The 26,931-nt window shown below is 47.0% G+C and overlaps 2 protein-coding genes and 2 long non-coding RNA genes across 5 annotated transcripts; 3 read left to right on the top strand and 1 right to left on the bottom strand.

The window, feature by feature from the left end:
• The first annotated feature begins 9,399 nt into the window (after positions 1–9,399).
• LOC146724147 (uncharacterized) lies at positions 9,400–10,131 on the top strand. Of its 2 annotated transcripts, none has more exons than XR_014924193.1 (3): positions 9,400–9,673; positions 9,758–9,957; positions 10,107–10,131. It is a non-coding gene; the product is annotated as an uncharacterized LOC146724147 (long non-coding RNA). The 2 variants fall into 2 exon arrangements; XR_014924192.1 differs by having other exon boundaries at positions 10,052–10,125.
• Positions 10,132–10,707: 576 nt separating this feature from the next.
• On the top strand, positions 10,708–11,706 carry LOC146724146 (uncharacterized). The gene is made up of 3 exons (XR_014924191.1): positions 10,708–10,803; positions 11,005–11,238; positions 11,361–11,706. It is a non-coding gene; the product is annotated as an uncharacterized LOC146724146 (long non-coding RNA).
• A 1,985-nt stretch (positions 11,707–13,691) lies between these two features.
• Positions 13,692–14,816, top strand: LOC114939856 (uncharacterized). The gene has a single exon (XM_029314294.1). The coding sequence runs from the start codon at positions 13,692–13,694 to the stop codon at positions 14,814–14,816; it is 1,125 nt and encodes a 374-aa protein (XP_029170127.1).
• A 10,029-nt stretch (positions 14,817–24,845) lies between these two features.
• LOC114927890 (uncharacterized) lies at positions 24,846–25,430 on the bottom strand. Its single transcript, XM_029298943.1, has one exon. The coding sequence runs from the start codon at positions 25,428–25,430 to the stop codon at positions 24,846–24,848; it is 585 nt and encodes a 194-aa protein (XP_029154776.1).
• Positions 25,431–26,931: the final 1,501 nt, after the last annotated feature.

The raw sequence follows: 26,931 nt of genomic DNA, 5'->3' as shown, positions 1-26,931 counted from the left end.
GCCCCTCCTCGAACGTCTTCGAGGAGGGCGCGACACGGTATTGCTGGTCGCCACGGCGTGTAGGGCAGGACCAGGGAGCGGCGACCCTGTCTAAAGCGTCCGTGGAGCCCCCCGTGTGGCGCCACCTGCTGCGGTGCCCACACAGTCGGAGGTGTGGAACCCCTGAAAGCCCGTGTGGGCGTCAAACCCCACACGGGTGTGTAAGGGGCTCGGAGTCTGGCCGGGGTACGGTATCCCCCCGGCCTATGACATATGTCCCCTCCCCGGGGGAAGTTGGGGCCCGGACTTGGGGTGTGGCCGGTCATGTTTCGGGGCACCTCTCGTCCGGTGGGGGTACACCCTGGGGGACGGAGCCGCAGCGGGACAGTGGGATTCTTAAAAAAAAAAAAAAAAAAAAAATGATAACTCGATCTATGACAAAGAATAAGACGACGAAAGAGGAGAAACGTGCGGTCCATTGGCCCGTACAGCAGAGAGAGTTGAAGGTCTCTCTGCGGCGATTGGATCCGCGGATCACACAAATAAGACAGTCGTGGGCAGATCTGGAGCGACTTGACATGCGCGCCTACATGTCGAACGTTCAGCGATCCATCGAGGAGGAGGAGGAGGAGGAGGAGGAAGAGGGAGAAGTAGCGACGGCGGAGGCGGCGCCGCCGATAACGGATCGCTCGATCCCAGTCCGCCACGACGACGGCGACGAGGGGGACGACGAGGAGGAGGACGACGACGACGACGAGGGCGAAAGGATAATTGTTCACCTTCAACTCGCGGAAATAAACCCGCGAGTGTTGGATGGAAACGTACAGGTAGACAGCGACATAGATTCCATGCTGTATCTATGTCGCTCGCTGTTACCTTTCAAGTGTAACGAGATACTAAAGGTGAGAACCGCACCGACTCCGATACTCTCGGTTTTTAACCAAAAACTTACGGCGTATCTAAACAAAAGGGCGCTATTTCCGCAGATGCGTGGTAACGATGACGAGGACGACGACAACGACGACAACGACATAGATCCCCGGTCAAAATGGTAGGAGACCCAAATAGGACTCCTCGATTGCCGTCCGGTCTACATCGTGTTTCAAATGGACAGAGACAGTCCGCTGTTGGCGAACGCACCCAACACGACGACCAAGGACGAGGACGGACGTTTGCGTGTCGCCGTCAACGCATTCGTCGATCGAATTATGGCGCACGCGGCTCGACGTCTACCGACCGATTGCGAGACTACTCGCGCCGGTTTAAAATATATCACATTCGAGGTAGACAGAACGTATAATATAATGCGAAAGGACTACAATCGATTCGCCGCTCTCGTGTCCGATCATATTAGAGGATACAACGTACGGCGCAACTGCGGTATGAGGTTCGTCCGCTTCTACGTGTGCGACCACGGACTGAGACTAGATAAAAGTAACGCAAGACAAAAGATAGAACGTCAATTGGACGTCGATCATGCCGACGTGGACGTTATACAACTCCATAGAGCCGACACTTTCCGCATCGAAGATGAGAGTGTGATCCTCGTCAAATTGACCAACAGGGGAGAAGGCACGCTCGGCGACGTGTTTAGAAATGCGATAACAACCGGACGATTGAACCGTTACCGCACCGGTTTTACGGCGGATTACGGGTACTTTGATTACCACGCTTCCCCGACAACGGAAGATAACGTGGTTACGTACTGCCAGGTGTACTCCTCCGCCGCCAAAATGGCTCGTCCGCAGGACTTTGGTGAAACCGCGGCTCATCTGATTTGTCACGCGTACAAAGACGGTGCGAGAAGGTTTAAAAGTTGGAGAAACGAAACGCGACAAAACTGTCTCGATCTGGTGTCCTACGTGTGGAACCACGTTCGCACAGGACACAGACTCCGGATCGAGGAGGTATTGACATTCGATAATAAACGCCTAGCAACACCAATGTCGGCAAATTTTACGCGACTCGGCGTTTTCGACGACGCAACTAGATGTATCGTCACGAATCTCCTCACGCGCCATCGCACCTTGTACAAGGTAGATGCCGAAAGATGGCAAAGTCATATAGACGAGACAATAGCGGACGATCTCCTCCTCCTTTTAGGTTTGGCGCGCGACAACTACGACACCTCCAACGACGACGGATGGGCGACGTCGTCGTTGATACGCCGTTTCATACGAGCGCAATTTCGCACGTATTACTTTGCACACGGCATATCGTATAAATACAATTACGCGACGAAAAGTAACATGTTCGCCAACCAACTGGAACAATCGTCGGCCGATCGCGGGATTATAAAGGTGAGACCGCATTTTGACGATACGGACTCGTTTCCGTACCCTATATACGCCAAATCGATACCCTCGCATTATTTAGTCCCGATACGGCACGTATGGTCCTGCATAATGGGCATCGAGCAGGCCATAGAAGACACCACGGAGGATGAGTTTGAGATGGAGTACGCCAACGAAATCCTGCGATGCGTGAAATTTTGGTGGACCATATTCGCCGAATGGTCGTTCACGCATTTGGTGTCTTTTGTGCCGAGAAGCGGCGAGGAGATTCGACGTACAAGCGCCGAATTGTACGCCAATTATTCAGAGGCGTTCTCCGTTCGGACGTTCCTCCGACGTTGCCGCGATATTTGGGTGGAACACAACAACCTAATGGTAAGAGTGGCGAATACCACCATCGACGCGGAAACAGTTGTGCGAAGTTTACTATCGCCGAGTAACAACTTCGCCACCATTGCTTGCATTGCACTAAAAACGGCGGGTAACGAGCGAGAATTTGAAGAGTCGCTGCGTACGTTCGTCGAGGAAAACGTACAATTGTTTCCGATGTATCTCGTATCGCAAAAAGCGCACTTTTACCTGTGGAAGGTTGTCAAGAAACGTACCGATACGCCGCTAGAAGTGAGAGAGAGAATAGACTCGGTTAAAAATCAGGTAAGGAGAATTCGTCAGGATCGAGAGATCCTGGCTCTCAAAGGACGCCGGTCCATGTACCATCCCCACCTCCACGCGGTGAGAGCTGGAAACGTCGAGGTATCCCCTCGGCGGCTAACGGGGCAATGGTTTCGGGCAGAGTGTGTGTACCGTCACACATCTCTGGGCATCGGCGGGGTTTTTCGGCTCCTCTCTCGAGTGCTACAGTCACGCTCGAACGCCGGGTAAACGCCTAGGCCTGTAGGGCGGGGACAATTGCCCTTAAGCCGTGGCCAGGGGAGCTGAGGACTTTAAAGGTGCCTCGCGGCGCACTAAGCGCGAATCCGAGGGAAACTTTTCCCCTCGGATTAGCCGTCCATAGGAGGAGGGACCCATAGCTTGGCTCAAGTCCCAAATCTTATGGAGACACGGCACGGGTGCTTCACTTGTGGGGCACTCACGGGGGGAGCGGTGGCTTGGGGGGAGACGGCTTAGCACCGGCGAGCCTCCTGGGAACGACCGTCTCCCCGGTAGTAGATCACATCCCCAAGATGGGGGATGTTCGGGTAGGTGCAGTCCCTACTGTGGGACTTGGGCGGCGGTGATGTACCGGTGGGCTTAGCCATGCCGGGGTGATCCGCCGCCCTTGTCCCATGGATCGCCTGGGGATTGCTCGCGTGACCATCTTCTCACTCATCTGAAAGGGTGTGGAAGGAGATGGTCGTGAGGATTGTGCTTAATCCTCCGGAAATTCGTAAGCACACTTACTTCGAGTCATTTACTTCGAGACACGGATGCCCACCGGGGCGCGGTAATGTCAAGTGACGGGACATGCTCCCAGAGGCTGACATCGCCAGCAACAGGGGTCCGCCTTCCCCCTCGTATAAAAACGCGGAGGCGGGGACACGGGTAGGGATGATGATGGTTGCTCGAGCTTACCTCGAGTGATCAGACATCATACAAACAGGGGTCTGCCTTCCCCCTCGTATAAAAACGCGGAGGCAGCCGGGCTGGGAATGTTTCAGCATGGTAAACATTTCCAAGGCTACAGAACGGGGGTCCGCCTCCCCCTGAAAAATCGGAGAGCGGCTAGGGACGTAAATCGCGACCTTCCACCGGGAGGTCCGGGTAAATTCCCCTGGTGTTCAGGCAACAGAGGTAAAAGGGCTGTGCTTCGCCCTTCGAAAAAACGGAGGCACACTGAGATACATCGAGTCACGGATGCCCAACGGGGCGCGGGGATGTCAAGTCAAGGGACAAAGTCCTGGAGGCTGACATCGCCAGCAACAGGGGTCCGCCTTCCCCCCTCGTATAAAAACTCGGAGGCGGGGACACGGGCAGGGATGATAATGACTCTTTGAGCTTGCTCGAAGGGTCAGACATCATACAAACAGGGGTCCGCCTTTACCCCTCGTATAAAAACGCGTAAGGCGGCCGGTGCCGGGATGTATTCAGCATGGAAACATCCTGGTTAGACATGGCATGGTCTGAACGGGGAAAGGCACGTACTCCTGCGGATTCGAGCCTGCGTACGCTGGGTGATGCTTGGTACACATCAACCCATAAGGCATGCGCGGGGTCTGGGCCCTCTATTCTGCTGGGGGGCTGCACCCTTAGAGGAAAAACAAAGGGCTATGCCCATAAGGAGGAGGAGCCCCGCAGGAGGGGTTCCATATTTTCCTGAGGGATCTGCGGGAGTGGCGGCTTTGACTCAACACAGACGTCTGCCTAGTGGAAGATCGTTTACTCCACTATAAATAACCGGTAAACGACACGCGAGGGAAAGAGGGAAGTCTGGGAAAGATACTCAGATATCCCTCTGATGGGAAGGGAACCCTAGCAGAGGGAGAACTAACGGGGGGCATTTGAGTCTTACTCGTCTTATCCCTCTCGTTGTCCGCCACCTTGTCGTGGTGAGAGGGCTCACCCTTCGCAAGAGGATACTCTTGCGAGGGGTGCCAAAATTGGACCGTACCTCCTGTAGAGAGGTACACCGGCCCTCCAGTCTAAGAGGGCACCCTCAGGGACTCTGCAGGGGGGTTTCATGTGCCCCCCCTGCGGGGTACGGGTCTCGCGCACCCGGGGGTCCCGAGCTGGTGTGTGTGTTTATGTCGGGAGCGCTGGATCAATGATCCCACAGGCCATGTCGACGGGGACTTTGGTCCCCGGCAGGGTCTCCCATGTCGAACGGGCTGTGGGTAAGATCTGGTTGGCTCCCGGCATTGGGTGAATGTGTGTGTGGATGGATGGGCCTGGTGGGGCCAGAAGGGCTTCGGCCCGCCACCCTTAGAAGGCCACCAAGTCAAAAAACCAAACAAAAACGGAATGGGAAAGCGATCCAAAAAGATGAACGCTACCGGCCCAGGCGGTTTGGTTACGTCAGGGATCTCTGCATTTTCGCCCGAGTCGCCGCAGCCTTGGAGTGTTACGCCGGAATATTCCCACATGTCACTACTGAAGACATAAGATGGCTTCTGTGGAGGATTTTGTAGAACACTGCGATGGTCTCTCTCCGACTATACTGCTAAATAGAGCAATTGAGGCCATCAAACAACTAGAAGTTATAATTCCTGATAAGCTGAAATATAGTTTCAGGCTCAAATTAATAGAGGCATGTCTCAGATTAATTTATCGTCGCGGCTACAAAATGTTCTGTGCTAGGTCGTTCCTATTAGGAAAACTGAAAAGATATGAAGACCTTATCAGAGAAAACCCGGAATTAAGTGTTGTGAGAGGTGACTCTCCCCCAGATTTGAATATATTAGATCTAAATATTTTAGATGAGAATTCTTGTCTTCAGAAGGAGTACTATTTGAATAGCGATTGTAGAGATCAGCTACTTTCATTACTAGCTGACAATAGCGTAAAAGAACATGTTATTGATGTTGAAGTAGTGAAAGATATAAATAGAACACAGGACGTACTAAGTCGCTGCTCACGTTCTATTGAAGAAAAAAAGGATTATCTAAGCAGTCTAAATGATGAATTTAGTCTTACTATTCGATCGCTGGCTAACATAACATCTGAAGCTGATAAACCGGACGGATTACACATCGACGACCTTGGCATTTACGTGGATATTGAGCACAGGGGAAGGCCACCTCTTAACAAACCAAACTTATACGAATCTATGGCAGACAAGGAAAACGATTATGATTTAACGCCGCAGGAGAACTTCGGAACCACCAGCGACCGGCTTGGTGATGTTGTCGTCCCCGGCATCGCCTCGTCGTCATCTATCGAGGGGCTAACTCGGGTGTCTCCGGTGGGCACCCGAGTGGAACTGGTTACCACCGAGGATTGCGTACAGACACGTGCGCCATCCATGGAAGAGGATCCACTGGGCGATATACCCTCCGAAAGCTGTCAGGAGACAATATACATGGAGGAAGCGATGGTGACTGATGATCTGGTTAAAGAAATCTCTGTCACGGTCTCCAATACTCCATCAATTAAGAGGAAAGCGGACAGGTCTCCAGAAGAAAAAGAAGCCTACCCGTCTAAAAGTAGATTTGCGGATGGCAGAGTCCGCTCTGAAATAGATAGTAGCCGACTCGAGACAAACCAAGAAGATCCGGCTCATGACTCGGCTAGAACAAGGACTAGCGCGTCACCTGAGGAGGAGAATCTTCATCTTCAGACGCGTAGAAGTAATAGACTGAAGACTCTGAGGACTGGTAAATCAAATAAATTTAATAAATTTGAACCTCTCAGGAGGAGACGCGAGGCTAGGACAAAGAAGATTGAACCAAGAGGACGATGTTGATTTTACGCAATCTATCGAAATCACCTCCTCATCGGACAACAATAATGATGGCGATAATTTAACTAATTGCAGAACTACTAGATCAGCTAGTCAAATGGCTGCCCTTTCGGCCAGTAGCAATCACAGTGCCGAGGATACCTTTGGTGACGAATTTAACAAAAATAAGTCAAGGAAACGACTTACTAATAGAGCCCTTAGGAAAAACATTACTGTAGCGACTTATAAATAAATTCACCAGATCTTTGAAAAAGTAATGTTTATTCATTGAAAGTATAAAGCGAAAGAACAAAAAGAATTAATATGTAACAAATAAATGAATGAATGTGTTGTTATGGAAATATTGATTTTTCTTAAAAACATTATGTATATTAATGAATTGAAGTTATTACAAATGTATAAAGATGTAAAAAAGTGTAAAAGTGCAGTGAAAAGTGTAAGGTGTAATAAAAGTGTAGAGTGTAAATAAAAGGTGTGGATGATGAATGCTACAGTACTCCCCCCCAAGTGACGATATTCGTTGCGAAATGGACTTTCTTCTTCTTTGGTGGGTAGGTGCGTAAAGCTTTTCCAACAGTAGAAGAAGAAGAAGGATTTGAAGTAGCAGAAACAGGAGCTGAAGTAGTAGGAACAGGAGCTGAAGTAGCAGGAACAGGAGTTGAAATAGCAGGAACAGGAGTTGAAATAGCAGGAACAGGAGTTGAAATAGCAGGAACAGGAGTTGAAATAGCAGGAACAGGAGCTGAAGATCTGGTAGAAAGTTCAGTAGAATCTGAAGTTCTAGGAATGAAGGCTGGCTTGAGACGTTCTGTCGAAATATTGACAACTCTTCCTGAAACATTAACTGCAAATAAATGATCAGAGATACGTTTCTCAATAAGAAAAGGGCCAGAATAAGGAGGTTGTAGTGACTTCCTAACAGTATCTTCTCGAATCCAAACATGAGTACAATCAAAAAAATTCTTGTGAACAAAAGGTGATCTTTTGCAATGATGACTTGTAGGAGATGATCTGATATTCCTCATATGAATCCTGTGTTTTTCAAGAAAGATTTCAGGATCTGCAGGAAAATCTTCTTCAATGAAAAATTCTCCAGGACTACGAAGAGTGGATCCATAAAGAAGTTCTGCAGGTGAAGCTTTTAAATCTTCTTTGAAACACGAACGTAATCCCAAAAGAACTGAAGGTAAAGATTCTACCCAGTTGGTTGTTTCGTGGCACATAATCGCTGCTTTCAAAGTCCTATGCCATCTTTCCAGAATTCCATTTGAAGCAGGATGATAAGCAGAAGTTCTAATCCTTTGGCATTCAATTAGATTTGTTAAAGCTTTGAATAAAGCTGCTTCAAACTGAGGACCTTGATCTGTTGTAATGCTGATAGGAGAACCAAAACGTGCTACCCAATGTGAATAAAATGTTGTAGAAATAGTTTCAGTAGAAATCTCAGAAATAGGAACAGCTTCAGGCCATCTGGAAAAACGATCAATCATAGTAAGACAATAACGGTAATTTTGACAAATAGGAAGTGGTCCAACAATGTCTAAATGCACATGCTGAAAGCGTTGATCAGGAATTGCAATCTTAATTGGAGAATTCTTGGTGTGTCTTGAAATCTTCGCACGTTGACATAGAAGACAAGTTCGATTCCATTCCTTCACATCTTTCTTCAAAGAAGGCCAAATGAATTTCAGTAGTAATTGTTTAGATGTCAATCTGCCGCTGGGGTGAGCGAGTCCATGAACAACATCAAAAATTCTCTTGCGTAAGAGTTTAGGAACATATGGACGAATTAATTCCGAAGAGCAATCACAATAAATAGGTATGGTTGATCCTGAAAGAATAAGTTTCTTCAACAGAAGTGAAGAATTTGAAGAAAGTAAAACTTGAAGTTCTTCATCTTCTTTCTGATAATTAGCAAGTTCTTCTAAAGAAACTATAATAGGCATTGAAATAGATTCAATTCTTGACAGAGCATCAGCAACTGAATTCATTTTTCCAGAAATATAGGTAATATTTGTAGAGAATTGAGCAATAAAGTCCAATTGTCTGATCTGTCTTGGTGACGCTTTATCCAATTTCTGACGGAAAGCAAAAATCAAAGGTTTATGATCAGTTCTGATAATCAATTGTCTTCCTTCAACAAAATGCCTGAAATGTTTAATAGCCAAATAAATGCTAAGAAGTTCTCTATCATAAGTGCTATAATTTCTTTGAGCTTTGTCTAGTTTCTTTGAGAAAAATGCTATTGGTTTGATATCGTCGTCAATAGACTGTTCAAGTGATTCACCAACAGCAAAGTCAGAAGCATCACAAGTTAAAATAAGAGGAGCATGAGGAGCAGGATGAGAAAGGGTAGTAACTTGTAAAAGTTCTTCTTTACATGACTCGAAAGCTAATTCCGCTTCTTTAGTCCAAGAAATAATTCTTCTATCCCTCTTGCGACTGTCCTTTAAATATTCTGTTAACAGAACTTGATGATTTGCAGCATCCTTGAGACAGCGACGATAATAATTGATAATTCCTAAGAATCTGCGTAATTCATGAAGTGTCTTAGGTTTAGGATAATCAATAATTGATTTCACTTTTTCGGATGTAGGTTTAACTCCTTGGTTAGAAACTAAGTAACCAAGAAAAGAAATCTCGCTTTGACCGAAAAGACATTTAGCGACATTGATTGTCATTCCTTGTTGAAGACGATCAAAAATAATGCGTAAGTGAGCAATATGTTCTTTCTCATCTTTAGAAGCAATAAGAATGTCATCAAGATAACAAAAGGCAAAACTCAAATCATTAAGTAAAGAGTTCATGAGCCGTTGAAAAGTTTGGGCTGCGTTTCGTAAACCGAAAGGCATTACGACAAATTCAAAAAGCCCAAATGGAGTAGTGACAGCTGTTTTGTGAATATCTTCTTTAGCGACGGGTACTTGATAGTACGCTTTAACTAAGTCGATTTTAGAAAAGATATTCTTACCAAAAAGTGAAGAAGAAAAATCTTGAATATGAGGTAAGGGATAACGATCCGGGATAGTCACTGAATTGAGTGCACGATAATCACCACACAGTCTCCAAGAATTTTGTTCCTTTTTAGGTACCATATGTAGAGGGGCTGCCCAGGAGCTGCTTGAAGGTCTGCAAATTCCTTGCTCCATCATAGACTTGAATTCTTCCTTGGCACATTTAAGTTTCTCAGGAGTAAGTCTTCTGGGAGTCGAAAATTTAGGAGAACCTTCCGTAACGATATGATGTTCAACACCATGTGTTTTTACCGAGGAAATTGGAGAAAAACGGGTGAGTCCTGGAAATTCGGTTAAAAATTTGTGGTACACAGAATCAGGAGATGTGGTAAAAATTGACAAATGTGCAACTTCTTGAATTTTTCCAGTATTCGTAAGACCGGTAACATTATCAATCAATTTCTTGTTTTTAATGTCAATTAGGAGATTAAAATGACAAAGGAAATCGGCACCTAAAATAGGACGTTGAATATCCGCGACACAAAATTTCCATTTGAATTCTCTCCTTAAACCGAGGTTCAAAATTAAAGTTTTAGAACCGTAAGTATTAATTTGAGTACCATTTGCGGCAAAAAGTTTTAAATTAGTATGCCACGGCTTCAATAAAACCTTTTTAGGTAACAACGATATATCAGCGCCCGTATCGACAAGAAAATTCAAATTTGAATGTCTGTCGAAAATAATGAGGCGATTGTTAGAAACACCGTCGTAAGCAGCCTCAGTCTTAAGCGGCGTTTTTAGTTTTCCTGTGAAGTCAAGAATGTTTTGGACATAGAACAAGGTAAAGTACATCGTTTAGCCTTATCACCAAACTTCTTATGGTAAAAACAAATTGATGTATCTTTAATATCTTTATTTGATTTGTCTTTCTTACGCGATAACGATCTAAATCTTCTATTCTCTCTAGACCGGCTTTTGGAACGATCTCGACGACGAGAAACTTCAAGAGCTTCGATTCTTCGTAGCAAATCCGCGAAATCCGAAGATTTATTACTTGTATTATTGGAACCTTCCGCGACTTGCAAACCGCCGTCCCGATCAGCAATTTTATCGGCTAATTCCGCAAGTTTAACAAGAGGAACATCCTCTACTACGGCTAAAGTCGTTTGAATTCTATGTGGTAAGCGTTGAAGCCAAATCATTTGCAAAACACTATCCGCTAAAGATCCTCCAGATAAATGACGAATTTCTCGAAGTAATTCCGAAGGCTTTTTATCATTAAGTTCAATTCCAGCTAATATTTGTCTCAAACGTTTTTCCTCTGAATCCGTAAAGCGATTTATTAATATTTTCTTTAAATAATTATATTTATCTGTTTTAGGTGGATTTTCAATGACTTCAGATATGTTTACTAAGGCTTGTTCATCAAGATGACGAATGACAGAACTATATTTAATATCATCTGATCGAATTCGGTAAACCGTAAACTCACTTTCAATAGAAGCAAACCAGGGTTTAGGTTGTTTATGCCAGAAAGTCGGTAGTTTTAATAAACGAAACTCATTTGAGTGAATTTGTAACATAGGATCACTCACCTGATGTCCAGTTTGAGAAGGTAAAATATTAATATTTTCTGATCCAACCTGATTTGATCCGCTCGCCAAATCCATATCAATCTGTGTATCCGAACAGGGTCTAACTGGTGATCTATCGATTGGCATTTTCCTCTTGTTCCAGGAATCCGATAAAATGATTTGAGAATTTCCGTGAAGGACTAATCCGCCTCTGATGTTACAAAGATCCGGAGAATGAATCTCTTAAAATCAGAATATCCAGCAATTCTTCCAAGCGATGATAATATTTCGCAGACTTCAAATACGACGATCACTTGGCACTTATTCCGCATCAGCCTTTAAAATGCGTCGGCTTTAATATCACGTCGGGGTCACCAAAAATGTAGCGACTTATAAATAAATTCACCAGATCTTTGAAAAAGTAATGTTTATTCATTAAAAGTATAAAGCGAAAGAACAAAAAGAATTAATATGTAACAAATAAATGAATGAATGTGTTGTTATGGAAATATTGATTTTTCTTAAAAACATTATGTATATTAATGAATTGAAGTTATTACAAATGTATAAAGATGTAAAAAAGTGTAAAAGTGCAGTGAAAAGTGTAAGGTGTAATAAAAGTGTAGAGTGTAAATGAAAGGTGTGGATGATGAATGCTACATTACCACTGTTACTGAGGTTCAATTAGAAAATGAACTAAAATATCAGAGAGAGAATTGGTTGGAGTGTTCTGGTAATGAGCTGGGTGCTCGTGGCCTCGACTATTTGCACGAGCTCGACAAGCAGTGGCAGGTGTCATCTAACATCGCTGGTTTTGTAAAAGCAAAGATGAAGAATTACAACAAGGTTGTTTCCAACATTCTAAGAGTCATGGTAGAGAAAATCGACGCAACTGGCGATCCGGCTCGCTTAAAGAAGGAAAATTTGAATCTTAACGAGTGCCTCAGAGAGATGGAGCGAAGAGAGATTAGAAGCCAGACCGAAATAGAGGATTTGTATAAGAAGCTCAATGCCTTAAAAAAAGAGGTAAGGTCATTGAAAAAGGACTTAAAAAGCTCCTCAAAGGACAAGATGAACTCTCCTAAAGTAAAGGAAAATCTTAGTAAGGGTACTGAACCTAAACTCTCTAAAGATAAACTTGATATTAATACTTACCCATCCTTACCGGGTCCTTCGAGAGAGCGGTTGGATGACGACGGCTGGCATAAGGGTAAGGGTTCGTTCCCTTGGAGAAAAACAGATATAGGCGCGCCCAGGCTTGCTTCTGAAAAGGAACCTGGAAAAGAAATAAGAGGTCCTGACTTGCAACCCAAAAAGCACACCCCTTCAACATCCAAAAAGGGAATCAAGGTTACTGGCAATGTGCAGCTGGTTCCTCCCTCCTCCCCTCTCCTATCTGGAGATAACCTGGATGGAGGATGGCGGAGAGTGGGCAGGAATGATAGACCTGTCAGGCTCCGCAACGACTACATCGAGCGCAAGAAAGTCGTGCAACAGATGAGTTTGGAATCTGATGCGGGGGCCTCGGTCAGGAAATCTAAATTTAACAATCCAAGGAGCAATATCAACAGACTCGGTAACAAAAGGAGATTAGGGCCTGCGGTAGTAACGATCAAAAGTAAATCCGCCGAGATATCTAACGCGGAACTACTGCGCAGAGCCAAAGAAGCTGTGTCGCTGGACCAGCTGGGCATTAAAAATACAAAGGTTCGTACTGCGGCTAACGGCGGGATCGTCATTGAGGTCCCTGGTCCTCAAGGCAACCAGATGGCTGGCTTACTGCGAGCTAGCATTGAAAGGGTCCTCAAAAACGACGCAAAAGTTGCCAACCCTATAGAGATGGGTGAACTTCGTATTCGCGGAATAGACCACGCAACGTCGCGAGAAGAAGTTCAAGATGAACTAGCCAATTTGAGCGAAGTTCATAAAGATTACTTTAAACTGAGTAATATTAATTGGATGCGAGATGGTCTCGGTATGATAAGGGTTCACTGCCCGATCAATGCGGCTATTAAGATTGCTGAAAAAGGCTTTCTAATATTAGGATGGACGAGAGTTCGAGTGGAACTTCTGCATAAGAGACCTGTTCAATGTTTCCGGTGCTGGAAGTTCGGCCATGTTAGAACAACATGCACCTCGGAGATAGACAGAGCAGGCTCATGTTTCAAGTGTGGTGATCATGGCCACCCAGCCAATCAGTGCACAAATTCCTTTCACTGCGTAATATGCGCTGGGTTGAAAAAGGACTTCAAGCACAGACTAGGCTCTCAGATATGTATAGAGAACCAAGGCTTTAAAGTGGGTACTCGATCGTTTAAAGAGCCTGAAAGACTAACTCATCGGACAAGAGATATAGAGCCCTCAACTTCGGATTATTATGGTTAATATCTACCAAGCTAACCTTAATAATAGTTGGCCTGCCTTGGATCTTTTAAAACAACATGCATTGGAAAACTCTACCGGCTTATGTATCATTTCCGAACCCCCAGCATCAATGAGGGGTAGTCGGGAAATTTTTAGAAGCTTGGACGGCTCTTCGGCTATTTTATGGTTCCCTGCATTTACGGGCAGAATAAGATACAAATCGGTTTTACGCAAAAGAAGATCTGCTACTGTTATTTTTGACGAAATAGTAGTAACTAGCTGCTACATCTCACCTAACGTGAATAGCCATATTTTTGAGAAATTCCTGGAGGATTTATATCCTAGAATTCCTGATATACAAGCTGAGATACTGATTGGCGGAGACTTCAACGCTAAATCTGCCCACTGGGGTTCTAGATATTCAAACAGACAAGGTGACCTTGTGATGAGCTGGGCGGCCTCCTGCGGATTGGTATTGGTCAATTCGGGGAACCTTCCTACCTGCGTCAGGCCTCAGGGTGAGTCGATTGTTGACCTAACCTGGGCCTCACCTTCCGCACTCACTAGATTGAAGAACTGGAGGGTTATGGATGACGCGATCTCTCTCTCTGATCACCAATATATTGCTATGGTTTTTGTTTCTCAGAGTTCTTCTAACGAAAAAGTAAAGGTTGGCAAAAGGTGGAACTTTGCCAAAATAGATAAAGAACTTTTCACTGAGGCGGTCGAATTCACCATACAATACGGTCCAGAAATAACCGATGAATATAATGACTCTCCAGATGAATATGCATTCTGGATAACTCGTATAGTTACCGAAGCTTGTGATACATCAGCTCCTATATGCCGAGGGAGGAATGTCAGGAGAAATCCTCATTGGTGGACAGACGAGATTTCATCATTAAGAAAGGCTGCTATTGCCGCTCGTAGACTCTGGTTCAGAGGCAAATCAAGGAAACTGGATAACGCTACCATCAAGAATAGATGTCAACTTTTCAAATTAGCTAAGAAAAAATTAAGGAACGCCATCAAACAAGCCAAAAACCGAGCCTGGCAGAACCTTATCCTCACAATCAATAAAGATCCATGGGGGTTACCATATAAGCTGGTTTTAAATAAGCTAAGGAAGACAGGTCTTGCAATTTCCGAACAACTGGATGTTGATCTCTTAAATAAGAAGCTGGACGAGCTTTTTCCTCACAACATTTTGTCTGGTAGGCAAATCAATGAGAATTCTTCCGCTAATTTTGAATGAGATGAGGAATGGAATGTTGGACATCACGAGATTCGTAAATATATTATCAAGCGCACAATTAAAAACACGGCTCCCGGCCCAGATGGTCTCAAGATGTCTATATGGAAGGGCGCCCCGGGCAGTCTCCTTTCACATGTGAGGAAGTGTTTCACCGGGTGTTTTAAGTCGAATGTTTTCCCAAGGAGCTGGAAACGTTCCTCCCTAGTACTGATTCCAAAAGGTAGGGCGGATATTTCGCCGGGTGTTGGGCTTCGCCCAATATGTCTGTTGGACGAACTCGGCAAAGCACTTGAGAGGATCATCGCTGGCAGGATTAACGACTAGATGGAGGAGAACCCTGATCATCGGCTTTCAGGAGAGCAATATGGCTTTCGCAGGAAGCGTTCGACCATCGACGCTTTGAGGGCTGTCAAGAACTACATCCTGACTTCATTTGGCAGAAACGAATATGTCATAGCTGTTGGACTGGACATCGCCAACGCATTCAACTCGGTGCCTTGGTTGGTCATTTTACAGGCTATGGAAAGAGAAGGCTTCCCGATCTATATCCGCAGAATAGTTGGCAATTATTTGTCGGATAGATTCATACTTTACAATAATTGTAAAGGTGAACAATGTGAGAGGAGTCGTTGCTGGTGTTCCGCAGGGGTCGGTCTTAGGGCCACTTCTGTGGAATATTGCTTTTGACTCCGTATTGAGGCTCCCTCTGGAACCTGGAGTTAAGGTATTCTGTTACGCGGACGATACTTTGGTTCTGTCAACATCAAATAACATTGATAACGCTGTCGCAAGGGTTAATACCCAAATTGCAAGAACGGTTAGAATAATTAAGGACATGGGCCTCAGGATTTCGGAATCGAAGACTGACGTGACTCTCTTCTGGAAAGGTAGGAAACCATCCAATATGCCTTCCGTAAGTGTTGGTGACTCTTGCATCATCGCGTCTGATCACATTAAATATCTTGGAGTGATTATGGACAGAAGATTGAAGTTTTACGAACACATCAAGTATGTGTCGAAGAAGGTCACCAGGGTTTCTAGAGCCCTTAACAGGCTTATGCCTAACTTGAGGGGGCCTGGAGAGAACAGGAGACAATTATACGCAAAGGTACTATCGTCTATAGTGCTATACGCCTCCCCAGTCTGGGCTGATGAGTTTCTGGTCGCTCCGCGTGCAATTGGGCGTCCTCTAAGAAGTGTTCAGAAAGCAGTTGCGATAAGAGCTGCTGCTGCTTATAGGACGGTGTCGTTCGATGCGGCGACCCTTTTGGCCCGTATGCCTCCTTGGTTTTTGGAGGCCACTATGAGACGCAGGCTTTATGATCGTCTTAAGGAGTTGAGAGATGTGGAAGACGGTGTGGACAAGGCAGATATCAAATCGCAGGAACACGCTTTAATGATAAGACAGTGGGAGGTCTTTTTGCAGAGATCCGACGCCTGGGGTCTCCGTACTATAGTAGCTATTGGACCGTATTTGCGGGACTGGATAGACAGGCGATTTGGCCGCGTAAACTTTTACATGTCTCAAATGATGACCGGTCACGGCTCGTTTGGACACTTCCTACACAGAATAGGAAAAAAGGAGTCTCAGTCTTGTAACCATTGCTTGTGCAACAATGACACGGCTGAACACACTTTACTGGACTGCCCTGCTTTTAAGGATCAGAGACACAAGCTCATAAATAACCTTGGATTTGATAACAATGTCAACCTAACGCTGGGTGCCATAATATCAAAAATAATATATTCAGAGGCTTATTGGACATCATTCTTGGAATTTTGCTCGGTCGTCATCGGCATAAAGAAGGCTGAGGAGAGGCGGATCGAAAGATTAATCCTTTCCTCACCGTCTGAATAGATGACATCAACGTGATAAGAAGTGTCCTGTAGACACCAACGATTATAAACCTCCTCCCCCCCTTTTTCCGCTCCCCATTTTATTTCCTCTTCCTCTTCCTTATTCTCGCTTTTCCTCTCTAATTTTAGAGTGATACCCCACCCTAATGCGGACAGGGAATCCTGGCGGGGCGCTGAGAATCTCATTGCACGTCTGCGTTACGGTGGGCGGAAATGAATGGCATTGCACTGTGGCGCGCTGTTCTTTTTCCTAGTTAATTTTGTTATCTGGACTTGCCGGTCTGATTATTTAGTATGGTGTTAGATCTCAAATTACTGGTGTTTTCAAGCACGGACGCGAGACGACCCTCTGAAAGTTATGCGAAAGCGGTTCCCGGAGGGTCGTCGTAAGCGGTTAGGACTGCCACCGTCAGGTTTAGTGGGTCGGGTCAGAACCTTCTGTCCTCACCCGTCCATCCCCACATAACAAAGCCTCTCCCCCGAGGCGGCGTATGTGTCGAGCACATGAACGCACCTGACGCTTAAAAAAAAAAAAAAAAAAGGGCCCGGCGGGGAGGGGGGTATAGTCCCGGCCCCCACCCCGTCGTCATCAGACGACGGGCGTGAGGCAGAGGAAGGAGCGAGATTCGGGGCTCCAATGGAGGTAGAGCCCCAGACCTCGAACGACAGGAGGCCGGCGGTCATGCTGCCAGGCATAAGTTGGGAGGCGGATCTAGCTCCGTGGTGGAACGGTCCCGGAGCCGGGACGCCCACCGCGGAGCTATTCCATAGCTCGGTGGGGCACTGGGATGAAGTGATGGAAATCACTGGTGATTTCCTGAAGGACATCCATGGATGCCTGAAGGAGGGGAACACGGTCTCGGCGATGAAAGCGGCGAACAGTTACGCCGAGACGGTGCGCAACCGGGTGCAGGAACTCACGTGGGTCATCACAGACCTGACACGGAGGGAATGCGCCCGGTTGAGCGAGGACGCCGTCAGGAATGACGGGGTGTCCCCTGATTGCGGGGGCGACCTCCGTGATCGGGGAACCCAGACGGAGGGGGTGAGTGAGGCGCCTGTCGGAGAGACTCCTTTGCCGGGGGAGCTGGTGACCAGGCTCGAGGACATGTCCTCGAGACTGGCTGCCGGTTCGGACCGGCTGGAGTTGATTGAGAGGCGCCTCGCTAGGATGGAGGCCGGTCGGGAGAGGAGGGAGGCCCGGACGGCCCGGATGGTTCCTGGGCTGTCGTGCCCAAGGGCGGGGCAGTCGGCGGCGGTGGGGGACGGGAAGCTCGCCACATACAAATTCGATTAACGATGCAGGATGAGGGTGTCGGGGGAGACATGGGAGCGCCTAGGCGTCCCCCCCTTTACGCCCTCCGGGAAGGAGGGGCCCCACCGGTTGCGGGTGAACTCTGACCCCTAACGGGGCGGAGGGAGGTCGCAACCGGGGGGGGGGTCGGGAATGAGGGGGGGCCACGTGTCCCTGACGGGCGGGCATTGCCTTCCCGTCCGGGGCGCCTGGGCCCCTCTCAAGGACGGAGACGTGACGTGTGGGGCCCTCTCACCGGGAGTCATAAGGCCCCGGTGGGAGGGCAACATCGTCCACGGAAGAGGGTTTCTCTCCTTCTGAGAGGAATCCCCTGATGAGGGCTCCCTCAGTGAACCGCCGAACCGGACCACCTTCTTGGGGGTCCGGGAGTTGCGACACTGGGGGGGCGAGGGGCGATGGCTCGAGCGGGAGTTCTCGAGCCATGGCTCCGGCCCTTCAAACTCTTCAAGAGGGCGCGGCGTGGGGTCGATGTCGCCCTGCGCCGCAACCGCGAAGAACCCGTACAATGACGGGGGGAGGGTGCCGCGGAAGTCGCCTTCCGCGGCACCCTCCCAAGGAGGGATAAGGCGGGGGGGCGGCTAGACGGCATGGGATACCAGCATCCTGGCCGTCCCCTGTATAACGCCCGTGAAGGACATCCTCTGGGGTTTTAGTGCGGTAGATCCTGTCCCGGCTCTTCGGCCCGCCGATCCCGACTCTCCGGCCCGCTACGGCGGACCGGCCAGGCGGAGGCGCGGGCCGGCCAGGCGGGGCAGGGAGTCCCACATAACCCCCGCTTCTACCCGGAGGCGGATGGTACCATGAGGTTTCCCCAGAGTAACAAAAAAAAAGGGGGGTATCTTGAGGACGCGGGTGGGATGATGTCACGCGGGGCGGAGGTTTTCGTAAGCGAGAAGGGTATGCCGTTGGGGGGGGGGTAGGTCTCCAAGCATGTTTGACAGATGTTTATTTTTATGAGAAAGGGGGGAAGGACCCAAGCATGTTCACAGGTGTTTATTTATGTGATTTATGACTGCTCGAATTTAAAACCGAGCACTCCAAAATCCATAAAATTCATTTTTATGGGTATTTTATTGTTCTGACATACGGAAGGGAATTGAGATTTTAGCGCCAACGCTGCGACGAACTGTCAAAATGTTATTTATAGGCGGTACGAGTGTAACAGCGCTGACGTTCGGCAGCTTTGTATCCTCGCGGAAAATCTCTCATAAACAAGAACAAAAACAACTTCCTTATTTTTTTTTAATTGCGACACATTGGCGCCAACGTTTCGCTGCTTGAATTTGTAAGCAATTAAACAGGTAGAGGCCGATTTCATCACTATGATAATCCTTTATGAAGATTTTTTGAGAAAGGCTGAAACTTATGAAAAGCGGGTCCACGATGTCATAAGGTCTACAATATTTGCGGAGTGAAGAAGTGTCTTAATTGAAGAGAGAACCTGAAATTATTATTGTAAATGGAGACCACAAAAACAAATTATATATAAACTCTACTAGGATAAAAACAAAAATAAAATAAAAATTAAAAATTAATAAAATAAATACCGATATCTAAAATAAATTCATAAAAACAAAAATAAAATAAAAATGAGAAATTAAAAATTAAAAATTAATAAAATAAATACGGATATCTAAAATAAATTCAAAATAGTATCATACATATCATTTAAGTTTTCTGTGTCCCTTTGCAAATTAATAGAATTCTTTGTTTTTTATGAAAATCATCTTGCTTATTTCTCTCTTTTTTACATGCAATTCGTTATGTAAAATGGACACATTAGACCAATCAAAATCATGGTTAACGTTCTGTGTTTGCTGATAACAGAATGAGATGTAACATGTTTTTTAATATTCGAGTATTATGCTCCTTAATTCGTGTTTCCAAATGACGTTTGGTTTGCCCAATATAGCAGGAATCACAATCGTTACAAGAAATTTTATATACTACATTTGTTCTTTTACCGATAGGAAGTTTGTCTTTTCTTTTTTTAATTAATTTGTTCAATCTATTATTAACCGTATATAAAACTCTCAAGCCACTCCTATTTAATGTTCGTTGAACTTGATCACTCAATCCTTTTACAAAAGGGAAAATGACAATGTTGGAAGTGTCAAAGGAATTATTTCCCCTCAGTGGAAAATTATCTAATAATTTTAAATGTAGCAACTGCAATCTTTTATTCATAACTGAATTAATTAGACCCATAGAATAGCAATTATTAGTAAGAATTTGTTCTACTAACAAAATATTTTGCGCATGAAATCTACTATTAGACAAAATGACGGACCTATCAGTAAGACCAAGGATAGTACTAACTTTGTATTTGTAAGGATGATTGGAATGAAAATTAATGTATCTTCCCGAAAAGGAGGGTTTACGATACCAATTCGTAATTAATCTTTGGTTTTCCTTTATAATAGACGTATTAAGGAAATTAAAAAACAAAAAACATTGAAAAAAAATAAAGTATTAAAAATGAAAAAAAATGGGCAAAAAAAACTTAAAATAAAAATTGATGAAACAAAAAAGGTGGGGTCCAAAGTACTTTTCTCGCTATTCTCTATCGACTGGAATACATCTGTAGAGGTCGATTTTCCAGTACGCATAGCCTTCTGGAACTTAAAAAAATTTAGAAAAAAAGTAAAAATCGAGATATCGAAACGCCACCCGGCCCAAAATTCATTTCCTAAAAAATGACTCTCGACCCAAACAAAAAAATTTTTTCGAAAAAAAAAAATTCGAGATATCGAAGCGCCACCTGGCCCAAAATTCGTTTCGTGAAAAATGACTCTCGATTTTGAAAAAAAAATTTCGAATTTTATGTATTTTTTTTTTTTTAAGTCAGGAAATTTGCCTAAACCAAATTTCGCGTCCTGACTTCTGAGAGAGGGCCAGGAGGCTTCGTGGTGGATTCCTGCCCGAAGTATCCCGAAGGACTATCGGACGGGGTACCGACCTAAAACCTGACTATAGCCCCTGGTCGTTAACGGGTATTGTCCACCGCGGAACCGCTCACGCATTACTTCACGGTGGACACCCATGACCTGATCCTGTTAAGGATACATCCCCGGGCAACAAAGTTGCCCGTCCAATACTCTCACCCTGAGAGGGTAAATAGGAGTGAGCCGGGCTATCAGCTCACCCCCGGCCATCCCGAAGCCAACGTGCAATGGAATTGGAGTCCCCACTCCTCTTCCTGCCGGCCTGGTTGGCGAGGTGACCGCAGTCACCAAACCCCACATGAAAAGACGTCACATGACATCACAGACTCGACGTGTACACTACATGTATACACAACCACAATATAAAAACCAAATAAGGGCCACAGGCTCAGCCCTCTAAGGGGGCCAACAACAAGGGCGCAATGGCCAACAACAGAAAAAGTGGTGAGAGGTGTTCACACCACCCATTAACGTAAGACAAGAGAACTGGGACGACATAAACTTGGCGTAGGTGGAAAAGGCTGAGGAGTCATTTCTCGGCAACCTCCCCAGCACTCAATCACCCATCGCCGCTACCTACAACATAAACTTGGCGGGACAGAGGGACCACGAAGTCACCTTTTGGCTACCTCCCCGGAACCCTCATATCCCACCGCTACCTACTAACAGAAGAAAACGAAACAAAGACAGGGCGTAACTGAGCCAAAGGTCCCCATTTTACTGGGGAACAGCATGGCCGCAGCCCACATAACAACATTAGACAAACACTAATCAGACATCAATTCCGTCGGGGCGCAAAAGGAAGCCACAGATGCGCCTCTCGACACACTCTGCCGCCCTACTCCAACCCCCGAGGGGCCCGGTATTGGGCTAACAGCCTCGTTTCGAGACCCCCCGTCAGGGCGTCCCGGTGTCTGCCTGCGCCCGGAGGGAACTCCTTCCTTACCTCCATCCGTCCTACGAGGGGGCACAATCCTTTTAGCACAGGCACCCGAGCCTGCACGGTGGTTCGCCTGTCTCCCACCGATGCCACAGGACACACAGCGGGGCGGCGCCTCACATCTAGCCGCCAGATGCCCCTCCTTGCCGCACCTAAAGCAGCAAGCGCTGCGATCAATCTCCGAGCCACACCCATTGAACAAGTGTCCAAAGGCATGGCACCGAAAACACTGTATAGGCCGGCGAGCCAACGGAGTCACCGTCAGCCTAGTCCACTGCATATCGATGCTGCCCACAGTGCCCAATTTGCCTTGCAGCCCTAGCCGGACATCGGATCCAAAGCAACCCGACCCCGGACTTTGGGGACACGCGTATCTCCCCCGCTTTTAGATCGGTGACGCCACACTCGCCCGATGCCGCCACGGAGGCCAAAACCTCATCCCTCCGCATGTAGGGCAAGATCCCCCAAACTCGTATCTCCTCCATACGAGAGGGGCGACCAACCCTAATACCACTATCGGGCGGAAACAATCAGCGGAGCTCACCCGACAGAGCATCCGCCTTACTAGTAGAGTCCTTACCCGGGATGGTCACCAAAATACTGCCCGTCACACCTCGGCGCAATCGGGAGTTTACGATCCCCAAACTGGGCAGATCGATCTCCCTCATGGCCTCAGAGAGAACCGACGCGTACGTTTCCTCCTTCCCCTTCCCCTCAACCGTCAGCGAGACCACCGACTTAGAGGGGGGCCTGGGAGGAGGACAGACCCGCTTCTCCCCCCGAGCGGAAGTGCCCGAAGGAGCAGCTCCATCTTTAGAAGAGGCTCGTCTAGGCCCACGCCTACGACGACGCCTCCCACTCTTCTTCTTGGAGAATTCGGGACCAGAGACATCCGCCAAAACCTCCGCAGGAGCGGAAGCGGCAGAGCCCCCAGCCACGGGACCAGTCCCCGGCACACTAGCGCCACTACTCATGCTCGCCAAAGGCGCACCCATGGAAGCCCCTCCAATTGAAGAGGCTCCAGGCCGCCCCACAAGCAAAGATTCCATACGAGCCAGTACCGCCGACGTTATGTCCACTCTCAAGTTAGTCAGCCTCCTATCTAAGATGGCCGAGAGGTCCGCAACCGTAAGAGGGTGCGACCCCGGCAACACTTCTCGCTCCGCAACATCCCCAGTGGACCTCGGAGAAGACGCCACCCGCTGCCTCTTCTTTGGAGCCTTTTTCGAAGCCCCGCCAAAGAAGTACTCTTCATCCAGCCTCGGGAGAATAGCCCGAAAGGCAGCCATCTCGCCAGCCACCCTATCACGCTTTTGCTCAAGGGTTGAGATCTTCTCCCTAAGCCCCAGATTTTCGCTCCGAAGAGCTTCAATCTGGGGGTCCGCCTCAAGGACAATTTTTCCCTTCATCTCCTGGAAGATACTTTCCAACCTTATTGAGAAGATCCGGAGATCTCTGGCTACGATAGAATCGAGGCCACCAACCTCTGACGCTTTCTCCACCTGTGAGGCAGATAGCTCCGCCAGCCTCTCGAGTTCCAAATTGGTGACACTTTGTAACTTAGCCCGAAAAGCCTCGTCTGATGGGATATTTTCCCGACCCACAGCAGTCAGCTCAGGACCAAGGTCAGAATCCAGGAGCCTGCGGATGTCTGCCAATTGCAGCTCCCGCTCCACAGCCCAATTGAGGCGCTCCTTGGCCTCAGCCAAACCCGCGTAGTCACCAGTCTTTTTAGGGCGACCCCGCGTCTCAACCTTCGCTTTTGACCTACCTGGTTTCACCCTAAGGTTCCGCCTACGGCCAGACAGCAGCCTCTTATCCGAGGGCTGCTACTCTTCGTCCCTTCCAGGTGACTACGGTGTACTGGGCGAGGAGACGGTAACGAAGGAGACCTCCATTTCAGGCTCCCCATCATCGCTCCCGCCACGGACCCTCTCCGGAGAGCGGAGGTACAGGGAGCAATTCTCCAGGTCCTCCATCAAACGCCTTTGGTCATTAATCCTCGCCTCCTCCCTGGACAAAAGTAGTCTGTTGTCCAGTTCCGCGAGTCTTTCACCAACCTCAGCAAGCCGCCCCTCTAGTGAGGCTATTTGCTCATTCCTCGGCACTGTAGCATTCCTATCCTCGGACCCAGCCGGCAAATCCGAGGACGACCCGTTGCTCGATGACGACATGGAGGGAGCCAGGCCTACACCCCCCCCCCCACGCCGGTTCCTGGTTACCGACCCCAGGAAGTCTTCACTTTTCTCGTTGGACATATTCATTTGTAACAAGAAAATTGGTTTTTTCTGTCAGGGGTTTTCCTTCCCCTTAGGAGGTTGCCTTACTCAGCTAACGGGGCCTCCCCCCCCGGGTGTTAAGTCAGTGTTTTCCTTCACCTAGTGCAGTGGACAAGTCCTTTTTAGGGTCTGCACACCCATCACACCCCGTTCATCCATCACCATGCACTCCAGCTCGGGTACCTCGGGATTGCGACACCCGTACACTACGGGGATGAGTCCGTAGTGCCCCTGAGGGAAATTTTATGTAATACACCCATAACCCTAACTTTTTTTTTTTTTTTTTCGACGGGAATGTGCTCAACACATACTCCACCTCGGGGGAGAGGCTTCGTTATGTGGGGATGGGCGAGGACAGAAGGTCCTAACCCGACCCACTAAACCCGTCGTGTGGCGACCTAACCTTTAAGGAGATTGCCTGGGAACCGCTATTGCATTACTACCAGGCAATCCCCAAGGAGCGTTTATAAACGCACTGAATTTAAGTTAACATGGACCAACTATTTGGATGAGATCTGTGCCACGTGCAATACAAATCCATCCAGCCCACGTTAAAGGCAGCGTGCAATGGCATGTAGATACCCCATTTACAATGCCTGCTGTTCTTTAATGTGGGGTATCGCGATAAACTGAACCGAGTGTTCAACAACAAAAAGATTGACTAACACACCCAAAATGGCATGTCAGCCTCAACTAATCAGAGGTGGGTGAGGGGAGAGCAGCCTGCAAACTCCTCTCATCCTCCTCCTTACCACTCATAATAGTGTGAACAAAAACACTAAAGGCAGTCCACTTGTCCTCAGACACAACTATCTCTTTAATAATGTTCATTAAATTTAATAAATCACTGTCAATGTCCAAAGCACTCACCAGTCTACGACGTTCTATAAACCACTCACTACAGAAGATCAATGTATGCTCACACGTATCATCACGACTGGCACACTGCTGACACATCGGTGACCATCGTTTTTGCATTCTATGGAGATAATGGCCGAAACAGCCATGTCCCGACAATATCTGCGTGAGATGAAAATCCACACATCCAAACTTCCTCTGACACCATTGATTCAGAACCGGTCTCAAGGCCATCCTGGTTAGTTCTCCCGGTGCTCCTTGACGTCTAGCAGATATTTCCCACTGTCTCATTATTATAACTTTTTCCTCTTGTTTAATTTCTGCAACGTAATGTGGTTGCCAATCCAGGCCGTCTCTCATCTCCAAAACGCGGTGATAGACCCTTTTTTGACAAGACGCAGTCAAGGGCCATGGAGGCATACCGGCAATCAAGCATGCCGCCTCAAAAGATATTGTACGGTACCCCGATATAACGCGTATAGCTATTCTGCGTTGCAGGGCCCGCAGCAGCCTAACCTCCTTGTATGGCGCGAGTACGTATCTATCCGCCCAAACTGGGGCCGCATACATAACTATAGATGTAATCACGCCAGCATATAGGTGTCTCTTCCTAGACACTGGCCCCCTTAAGTTTGGCATTAACCTTGACAGTGACCTAACAACCTTGGATGTTTTCTGTTCTATATATCGAAAATGCTCTCCAAAAGTCCACCTATTATCGACCATGACTCCGAGATATTTCATGGAGGATTTTGTTTCGATCTCAGAACTCCCACATGTGATCACCGACCTGTCACGCGATCTTCCATAAGAGAAGAGTATTGCCTTTTACAGTCTTTTCCTCCGCAACATCAAGCTGTATAAGTCGGATGTAACGGAGAACTCTGGCCAACTGGATGTCCATCTTAAGAGTTGCTTCAGGGATAATAGCAGCAGAAGATATAATAAGAGTGTCATCAGCATAACATATGACACGACAACCTGGTTCCATATTGAGACGCAAAACATTGTCGTAAGCCAAATTCCACAGAAGAGGACCCAAAACAGATCCCTGTGGCACTCCAGAGCACACTTCTCTCTTGCACAAGCAGCCATTTACATCCTGATACGTAATGCATCTGTTACTTAAGTAGCTATCAATAATTTTATATAGATAGACCGGAATTTTGCGCTCAACTAACGCACTCCTAATAACTCCCCAGGGAACCAAGTTAAAGGTGTTCTTGATGTCCAAGCTGACTGCAATCGCCACACTGCCCTTCTCCAACGCAGATGTAGTGAACGTCCTGAAATCCATAAGTACGTCAACGGTAGATTTATTACGCCGAAATCCATACTGTTGGGGAGACAAATCATAAACAGGATTTTCCCCCAACCAGTACTGGATCCTATCAGCAATGATTCGCTCAAGTGTCTTCCCTAGCTCATCAAGGAGACAAATAGATCTAGCCTTGATAGGTGCGTTCGGGGTCATGACGCCTTTGGGAATGAGTACAAGGCTTGCAGTTTTCCATTTTAATGGAAAAACACCCATTTTCATACACCGAGTATAACAGACTGTCAGAATACGCACAAATGACCACGAGACAACTTTAAGGGCCGTAGACTTTATACCATCCGGACCCGGAGCAACATTACGCGCCAGCCTCTTTTTCAGGTAGCCATGGACCTCGCCAGGAGTTATGTCCCATTCCTCACTCCATATAACATCCGGAGCAGAGTAATTAAAAGTAATCTTGTTTACCGGGAACAGAGTCTTAAGAAGATCTACCAATTCAAAACTAGAGATGGATGAGACTAGATTGCTACTAGATCTACGCAGCTTATTCAGAACCAATTTATATGGTAGCCCTCAAGGGTCCGAATTGAGGATACCAATTAGCTCTTTCCATGCCAAATTTTTGGATCTATTAATGGCATC

Source organism: Nylanderia fulva, unplaced genomic scaffold (genome assembly GCF_048542155.1).
Source record: "Nylanderia fulva isolate GAGA-0341 unplaced genomic scaffold, ASM4854215v1 Scaffold147, whole genome shotgun sequence".
NCBI lineage: Eukaryota > Metazoa > Arthropoda > Insecta > Hymenoptera > Formicidae > Nylanderia > Nylanderia fulva.
The sequence above is the reverse complement of the archived record's forward strand: the minus strand, read 5'-3'. Positions and strand labels throughout refer to the sequence as shown.

Bases quoted from the DNA above. Each gene is read 5' to 3' on its own strand.
- LOC114927890 (XM_029298943.1), bottom strand. From the start codon at position 25,430: ATGCCTCCATGGCCCTTGACTGCGTCTTGTCAAAAAAGGGTCTATCAC.
- LOC114939856 (XM_029314294.1), top strand. From the start codon at position 13,692: ATGAGGGGTAGTCGGGAAATTTTTAGAAGCTTGGACGGCTCTTCGGCT.